Here is a 9,289-nt window from a genome sequence, read left to right on the forward strand (position 1 = left end):
ATATTATCTCCCACAAGTATATATTATTAGTGTACTTACTTATGTATTATAGTAAATTGTAGATATATAACGTTATCCGTACAATATGCTATGACCGAAAAACTGTCAAGAGGTCTTTATTTATATATTTAGCCAGCTTCTATATAAATAAATCTTCTCTTATATATAGATGGGATATTTATATTTCTTTAATGAACTGATCGACCAGTCCGATTTGATAATATTAATTGTGTTCAATCTGATATTCATAAAAAAGGGTTATACATAAATGTTCTAGAATAACCAGGAAAGGGATGGAATTGATACTCATTTAGTAGTAGATTTCAATGGAAAAAATACGGTTAGTATATTTGTTGGTCTTTGCCAATTATGCGTTATTGATGATGGTCAATTCTTAGTCAAAAAGCGGAAGAGCTATATCCAATATTAAATAAATACTTTGAAGTTTTGTGCGGCCCCGTTTGGGTGGGTTCCATGCGCTCATCATATGTTCTACTGCCATGCAGCAATGCTTAGTATCGTTGTGTTCCGGTTTGATGAGTGACTGAGCCAGTGTAACTACAGACACAAGGGTCATAACATCTCAGTTTCCAAGTTTGGTGGTGCATTGGTTATGTAAGAAATAGTTAAAATTTCATACTGTCTATGGGCAGTGGTGACCAGTTACCATCAGGTGGCCCATTCACCCGTCTACGTCTAACATATATCATGAATATTGTTTTTAATGTAATTTGGATATTCATTTTTATGAATATTTTATTTCGTCTTGTAAATATATTAATGTTCATTGTATTTTAGGTTTCTCCAACGAAATTAATGAAAAAGGTATTGAATATTACGACAGTTTGATAGACGAACTCATCAAATACAATATAGAACCAATGGTCACGTTATTCCACTTCGATTTGCCGCAAATCCTCCAAGATTTGGGAGGTTGGGCCAATCCTCTCTCCGTGGAATGGTTCGAAGATTACGCTAAGATTGTATTCGAAAAGTTTGGCCACAAGGTCAAATATTGGATAACAATGAACCAACCCAACTCGATATGCGTGGACGGATATGGAGGGATTGAATTTGCTCCAGCGGTTGGGTTCAGTGGTGTCGCAGATTATTTGTGTATTAAGAATGTTTTACTGGCGCACGCGAAAGCGTATCGATTATACCAAACGGAATATAAAACCAAGTATAAAGGTATGTTACAATACTAATATGTTATCAACCAGACAGGCCTTTTTGATTTACCCGCGTTTAATTTGTTTTTCGGGACAGTTTGAATTTTTTTTTTTTAAATGTATTTGTTTAATCTTTACTTAATGTAATTTCAGTAGATTAGGATAACAGAATAAATTCAAGCTTGATAATAATTCTCCAACAAATATATTTCTCAATCCCTCGCAATCATTTCATTATTTCTTGTAACAGATAAAACTTATTAAATAAAAAAATAAAAAATGAAATATAGGTACGTATTTGTGCCTGTCTTAAATGTCATGCCAAGTTTAAAAAAATTATCTTATATATTAATAGCGTAAGCCGATTTTTGTCCCAGTGATGGATGTCACACGATGGCTGCACATAAAATATCGGTTACGGTCATATTTTGAAGAGCTTTAAGAGAGAAAATTAAAGAGGATTCTTGATTGCAATTAACTAAATTGTTACGATTTAAAAAAGAATTATTTTTAGAGAGCGGAAAAATGTTACTGGCCGGGCAGAGAGCGGTATCTCGTCTGTATAAGAAAAAAAAAAATGAAAAACGTAAACAAAATTACAGTAAATTGTTATCGACAACTTCCAATTCTAGCTGAACTTATTACTAGAACTAAAACAGCACTAGAGCTGGAGTTCTTCAAAATGAGAACATAATTGTTTTTTTATATTCAGATCACTGAGATAAAATTCGGTATACGCTATTAATATAAGATTATCTAGACGTATCAACAAATTGTTGTTGCCTTTTGTTTTATAATCTGTTCTTCATACCAGGGCGACATGACACCCGTATGCCTTCTTAAAATGAATACAAAAAGAGCATTTATAAAAACAAATTCTTCATTCGAATTTAATTTTTGGTAATCTAAAATGTTATCATTGTAACCATGAAGTTTTTATATAAATTTTAATTGATTCTCTTTTAGGTTCCGTGGGTATATCTTTATCTTTGAACTGGGCTGACTCAGTCGATAATAAAACCGAAAATGTGGAATCGACTGATTTGTTCAGAGAGTTTTCTGTGAGTTATCTTTTTATAAACTTACGTTAGATTATAGACACGCTTGAAATATCCTGTGATATATTTATATCAGCACAGATAAGATAATATTTTGGTGATATAGTTTTAGTATAATTGTTATTTTAGTTTCAATTATGATATTAATATTTATTTTAGTATTTTTGTTTGTTTGTCACTTGGTGGTAGGGCTTTATGCAAGCCGTTTGGGTAGGTACCACCCATCCATCACGTATTCTATTGCCAAGTAGCAATATTTTGTGTTGCCGTGTTCCGGTTTGAAGGATGAATGACCCAGTGTAACTACAGGCACAAGGGACATAACAATTTAGTTCCCAAGGTTGGTGGCGCATTGGCGAAGTAAGGGATGGTTAATATTTCTAGCAATGCCAATGTCTATGGGCGGTGGTGACTACTTACCATCAGGTGGCTCATTTGCCGATCCGCCTACCTATTACATAAAAAAAACCTAACAGCCTAACCTAAATTAAAATTTCTCACAGTGCTATTGACAAGCTCATTTGCCAATCCGCCAACTTAATAATAAAAACTAATGATTTCTAGTTATGTTAGTATATAGTATTTAATATCAAACTCTATAAATATTCTAATTATTATATTTACATATATTTCATTTTTTACTTCCCAATTTTATATTATTAATTTAATATAATTAACAAATACACGCATTCTAATAAAAATTTACACACACATAAACAATAAACAATAACAACGATAGCAAGATACACACACAAACAACACTACGTGTATTACTCGATACAATTTGAAATACAGTTTATAGAACCTTTACAGTCAATTACTAAACGAATTTATAAATTCTTAGATCGGCTTGTACATGAATCCGATATGGTCTAAAGAAGGGGATTTCCCGGCTGTAGTCAAAAAGCGAGTCTTGCAAAAAAGTATTGAACAGGGTTACCGTAAGTCTAGGCTGCCGGAATTAAGCTCAGAAGAGATAAAGCTTTTGAAAGGTAATACTATTTTACTGATAAATTTAAGTCGTCCATAAGTAAAAGGACATAACTCGTATTCCATATTTAAAAGTACCTAATGTTATAGAGATGTCAATTGGTACTCCTATTAGATTCTGGAGTTGTCAAAATAGCACGCCCTAATAAAAGCCGCAATTAAAAAAAAAAGGTCTAACAAAAGTTTTTAAATAAAATTATTAATTCTTATTTCTTAGAAAGACTATCGTTTCTAATCGAAAGATAACATTTTAAAACATTGTTTGTTAAATGTTAAAAATAAGCGAGATGTTACGTAATTTTAAAATGTCGCATTCGATGGCGGTTACTGGTGGCTATTTTGAATTTCATGTAGATTTTTTAGTATAGGATGCAAAATATTCGTGAAAGAAAGCATGTATCCATCTAATTTTAAATGGCTTAGTAAATACAATTAAATGTTAATTTTCTAACGATAAATAGTATGTAAGTTAAAATAATAAGATATATTTAATGAAATGTACAAACTTCTCAACAACAGGGTCAGCAGACTTCTTAGGAGCAAACCATTACACAACGTATTTTGTAAAGAAAGCAGAGAAGCGTCTTCCATCTCCCTCTATCGATGACGACATCGGTGTCGAGCTCAGTCAACCGTCGGATTGGAAAACTTCGCAATCGAGTTGGTTAAGGGTAAAACTATTTTTAACCTGTCTTAATCTTTAAGCTAATACGTTTCAGTTCTAAGTACACAATCTATAGTTCTTATTTAAGGCAAGAATTTGAGAAAGCCCACCCGGGTTGTACCGTTTATTTATCAGTAATTTTATCACCAAGAGGTGTTATTAGAATAACAGAGGGAGACACAGATAGAGAGACATATAAAGAACCTTTCAGAAACTAGGAATTTATCATATTAGGAACTTATCCAATGGTTTTCGTCGTATTAACACATTTCCAGTCGTGTCGAATGAACGCCTTTCCACGTCAGCTTCCAAGGAAAGCAACATTTATTTAATAGCAACAGTTGCTATGCTATAACCGTAATAGAAACACTGCTCGTCTGTTACTTGAAACTAATCAAACAATATGTCCCACGGGCCACAGTTTTGACAATCAGCTCAAAGGCGAAAAACAATCATGATTATTAAAAATTCGATAGTACTGTAGTTCTAATTTTCTTATCCACTTTTTGCTACAAATTAAAATTTCCCCTAATAAAGTACAACTTATAAAATAAATACAATAAATGAGTGCAGGGTTTTGTTTGGTGTTTTAGAGCGCACCCTATGGACTATACAAGATGAGTCTACACATAAACAAAGTGTACGATTACCCAGCTGTGTTCATCACAGAACACGGCTGGTCCACGACGAAGGGTCTGAAGGATTCATCCAGAGTTAAAAACTTGAGGAACTATTTTAATGCCCTCCTCTTAGCCATTGAAGACGGAACTGACGTGAAGGGTTACACGGCGTGGAGTTTGATGGACAATGTCGAATGGATCGCTGGTACCAGGTAACAAATAAAAATCAAAATGTACTCTATTCAAGTAATTTTCCAGAATTGTAGTAGACGTAAAGCTACCACCGGTTCGGAATATAGATTCTATCGAGAAGAACCGCCAATAAACGCAGTAGTTTTTTCCAACATTTCAAGTACAATGTTATGTCAGAATGTTAAATACAATTATTTTTTATTATATATCCTCCCTGAAAGTCAACAAGTTTAGGGCAAATAGCTCTAAACTTTTTGTCAATTAATAATCTTGTGTCGATAATATGCCTTATTTATTCATGTTTTTTTTTAAACAAATTTTTTGTTTTTTTGAATCGGCAAAGTTAAAAATATCAGCGGAAAAAAGCAAATGTTAAAAAAAGTATTTATAACTAAAATGTTCGTTGTATACAGCTCTTAAACAAATTAACATACAAAAAGAAATACGTTATAATTAACAAAATTTCAGTCAACACGAGGTACTAATAAAACAATTTTTTAGATAAATTTAATCATATCATATTTTAATAGGACGTTTTTGGAATTTCCAGCGAACGTTTCGGATTATATGAAGTGAACTTCGAATCTAAAGAGAAAACGAGAAAAGCAAGACTATCAGCACTAGTTTATAAAAGACTTATAGAACAACGAATTGTGGAAGAAGATTGGAAACCAGATAATATGAATATTTCTATAACGAAGAGGAAAAAATATGCAAAAGTAGAATTGTGATAACATGTTTTAAATAAATTAAAAATTATTTGTTTTATAGTTTTGTTAATTTGTTTTTTTTTTTTTTTAAATGAAGGCGAACGGCAAATGCGCCGTTTGATGGTAAGTCACCACTGACAATAGATATAAGCGCTGTAAGAAATATTTACCATTCCTTATATCACCATTGCGCCGTCAACCTTGGAAGCTAAGATGCTCAATCACCTTTCAAACCGGATCACAACGATTCTTAGTTTTGCTGCTTGGCGGTAGAATATCTGATAAGTACCTTCTCAGGCGGGTTTACACAAAACCGTACCACCAAGTATAAAGTATGTGAGATAAATTTCACCGCAGAATTGAATTTCGTTGCTTTTTATTGTTATAAAAGGCTACCATAACCCATAACGGTTGTAGCTAGTCTTCAAGCATAATATTGCCTCACACGCTTAATAGTTAATTTTCAAAATGAAGTTTCACTTTACATTTTTACATTAGCAGCCTGTAAATTTGCCACTGCTAGGCTAAGACCTCCTCTCCCTTTGAAGAGAAGGTTTGGAGCATATTCCACCACGCTGCTCCAATGCGGGTTGGTGGAATACACATGTGGCACAATTTCGTTAAAATTAAACACAGGCAGATTTCCTCACAATGTTTTCCTTCACCGCCGAGCACGAGATGAATTATAAACACAAATTAAGCACATGAAAATTCAGTGGTACCAAGTTTCACTTGCTCTCACCTAAATAAATCAAACTCGATAAGAAATTAACGAAAACGTAAATTTACATGCGTAAATATGTCAAAGGTGTAACTCGTACTACCAAAATGTCGAAAACCGCGCGTTATTTCGACTTCAAAGTCGATAAAGTTAGTTATAAAAACTCGTAATACCGATTTTAGTTCCTCTCCGTTTTCGCTTGGGGCGCTGATAGGATTTGCATGGAAGAAAACCTAAAGTAAAATACTTTATAGTTAACTGTCAAACTCGTACTAGGGGTAGATACCTAATCTAAATCTATCTATATATACACATATATTACATTTGCCGCTAATTGTCAACTCTCTAGAAAAAATGCTGGAAAGAGATAAAAAAAACTAAACAAAAACCTTTAGTTTTTAATCCTTTTCAATTCGTTAACTTTTTATAAATAAGTTAAATATTTAATGTACCATTCTAAAATTTTGTTATAAGCGCCATCTATGCATACAAATATAAATTACATAGGGAACAAGTTTTCAAGAGGAATGATTTTATTATGTAAGAGTAGATGTCACTAGTAGTGCATACTATTTTATGTTCAGCTATTCCTTAATAGATGTCGCTAGTATAACATAATACAATTTTATCATTTCTCGAGCGCATTTGACAATATAAGAAGTGTTGACTTTTTGAATTAAAACATAATAAATCAAGGTATTTTTAAAAAATAAAAACATATCAAATCAAATCAAAATATACTTTATTCAAGTAGGCTTTTACAAGCACTTTTGAATCGTCATTTAACAAATTATTTAAAGTAATGCTATCACCGGTTTGGAATGTAGATTCTACCGAGAAGAACCGGCAAGAAACTCAGTAGATACTCTTTTTCAACATCTAAAAATACAGTCATGTTAGTTAAATACAATAAGTATATGTATGTTATGTCTCCTGCCTGGAAGTCAACGAGCATTTACTCCACGCTTTTTTATCATCTATATAATCTTGTATCGAATAATATGCCTTCTTTACCTACGTAATTAATTATTTAAAAAACATTTTTTCATTTTTGGATTAATATTATAATAACAAATTATTTAATACACTGCAAAAAAGATTGATCGTCAAGAAAAGGTTATAGAGGATTTGGCAGGCTTCAACGTTCAATGTCTTGACTTTCTGGTTCCAACTGGTTCCATCTGGTTCCAACTGATGGTTATCCTCATTGCTTATAGAAAATAAACTTAACTAAACGTCAGTGTTAAGTTATTTTTTTTCCAATTCCTTAAATATATGAATACTTACTGATCTCTAAAATGAAGATACATTTTATCGTAGACTTTCCCGTAGATATATTAAAACAAAATAGATCTCTCTCATAGTTTGGACATCGTAAGCCGTGTAAGGACCCTATAGCACCTTTTAACGTTTACAAAACATTAAATTTATCATCTATTAGCATATTAAAACATTTACTTATAGTAATAGATTCTAAAAAATAATATCAACAAAACGGCTAATATTTAGTCTCGAGTCAATAAAAACTTTTACGTTTTCCTACCAAAATAAATTTAGGTAATTCACTTCTCTGACTAACTTTCGACATAACAGAGACATCTTAATCTAAATGAGGACATTTTAACAATGATGAGCACGCCTTAAGATATTGCGACGCGATTATTTTCGGTGTATAAAAAAAAATTACACATTTCACGTCGAAGCTTCGGTTCGAGTTTTATTATTTGTTTACCACTAAACTCTGCGTATATCATCTATACTGTGTTACCTAAATAGTTCGAAAGCTCTATTGCCCTTTAACCCTTGATGTTGTTTTTCTAAAAATACTGTCAGTCATAATTTAGATCAATAATAAACAATTCAAACGAACGTAATAAATTTTGCACCAAAAAATTACTAGAATTATCTAATTTAAGAATATGTTTTCGAATAATAAATAAATGGAATAATACTACCCAATGAAATTTTATGGAAACCGAAGCAGAATCTGATGCGTACTTTAGAAATTAAGGCACTAACAGACAGCTACGAAAAACGTCTGTACTGTCTGTCTATTTAAAAGACAATGTACATTTTAGTATGGAACACCATCCAAAGTTGCGTCAAATCATAAATTATTTTAAACGTAACATAAAACGAACGTTTTTAAACAATTATTATTTTTATATAAGCACCGAGTTAGTACTTATATTTGATTTTTATATTATATGTGAATGAAACCAAAATCAAATACGTAACAAAAACTACATACAAAAATAAAACTTTAAATACTTAAACCTCTTACATGGACGTATGTTTCGCTTTCGCTTAAATAAGCACACGACAGTAACAACACAACAATAGATTATGCAATTTTTACACTCATTATATTCGGTATTTAGTTTATTTAATAATGTAAAGGCAAAAAATAACAACAATAGTCGAGGGGCGTTTAAAAAAAACGTCTATATTCAAACAAACGCCGCGGGTGGCGTGATACAACAAACAATTATTTAGTAACACTGATTCCGACTCGATCATCGATAATGTGAATTAAACTTTGTGGCATTGATATAGAGTTGTATTTCGTTATGATTTTTTTTATAAAGGACTTAAGAGTCAATGAGTCGTAGCTACCTTAACTATGGTGAGTGCACTTAGATCTGAAATCCGATCACATTGATTCGTTTCGGCGGACGCACTATGGAGAAAAAATCTTCTTTTTTTTTTTTAATTATCAGGGTAGAGATGCGAATCTGAAGATGTTATTTTATTGTTAGAAATCAACTTATATGTTTTGATATGTATTTATTTCTAAAGATAGATTCTACAATTTATAACGCACATAATATACACTGATGTAATAGACTTCGTAACACGCACGGAAATAAATATAAATACGAAAAATACTCACACATAGGAAAAGAAAAAGTTAAATTTATTTTTATAATAATAACTTAATTATGAATTAATTAATAATATACATACATATAGCGTTTATAACATAGTAAGTAAGCACTGCTGGGCTAAAGCCTCTTCTCCATTCAACGAGAAGATTCGGACCTTATTCCACCACGGTGCTCCAATGCGTTCTGGTTGATGAATGTGGCAGAATTTCATTGAAATTAGACACATGAGGATTTCCTCACGATATTACCACCGTGGCCCATGACCATTTATTAC

General features: G+C 31.9%; 1 protein-coding gene across 1 annotated transcript in view; it reads left to right on the forward strand.

Annotated features, from left to right (window-relative positions):
- LOC113396018 (myrosinase 1-like) overlaps positions 1–5,464 on the forward strand; it is an 11,645-nt gene extending 6,181 nt beyond the window's left edge. Inside the window, exons 4-9 of the mRNA XM_026633789.2 lie at positions 799–1,191; positions 2,139–2,233; positions 3,075–3,222; positions 3,740–3,891; positions 4,478–4,716; positions 5,247–5,464. Coding sequence (XP_026489574.2) covers positions 799–1,191; positions 2,139–2,233; positions 3,075–3,222; positions 3,740–3,891; positions 4,478–4,716; positions 5,247–5,427 — 1,208 coding nt within the window. The 3' untranslated portion in view covers positions 5,428–5,464. The remainder of the gene's footprint in view (positions 1–798; positions 1,192–2,138; positions 2,234–3,074; positions 3,223–3,739; positions 3,892–4,477; positions 4,717–5,246) is intronic.
- The last annotated feature ends 3,825 nt before the right edge of the window (positions 5,465–9,289 follow it).

This window comes from Vanessa tameamea, chromosome 24 (genome assembly GCF_037043105.1).
Source record: "Vanessa tameamea isolate UH-Manoa-2023 chromosome 24, ilVanTame1 primary haplotype, whole genome shotgun sequence".
Taxonomy (NCBI): domain Eukaryota; kingdom Metazoa; phylum Arthropoda; class Insecta; order Lepidoptera; family Nymphalidae; genus Vanessa; species Vanessa tameamea.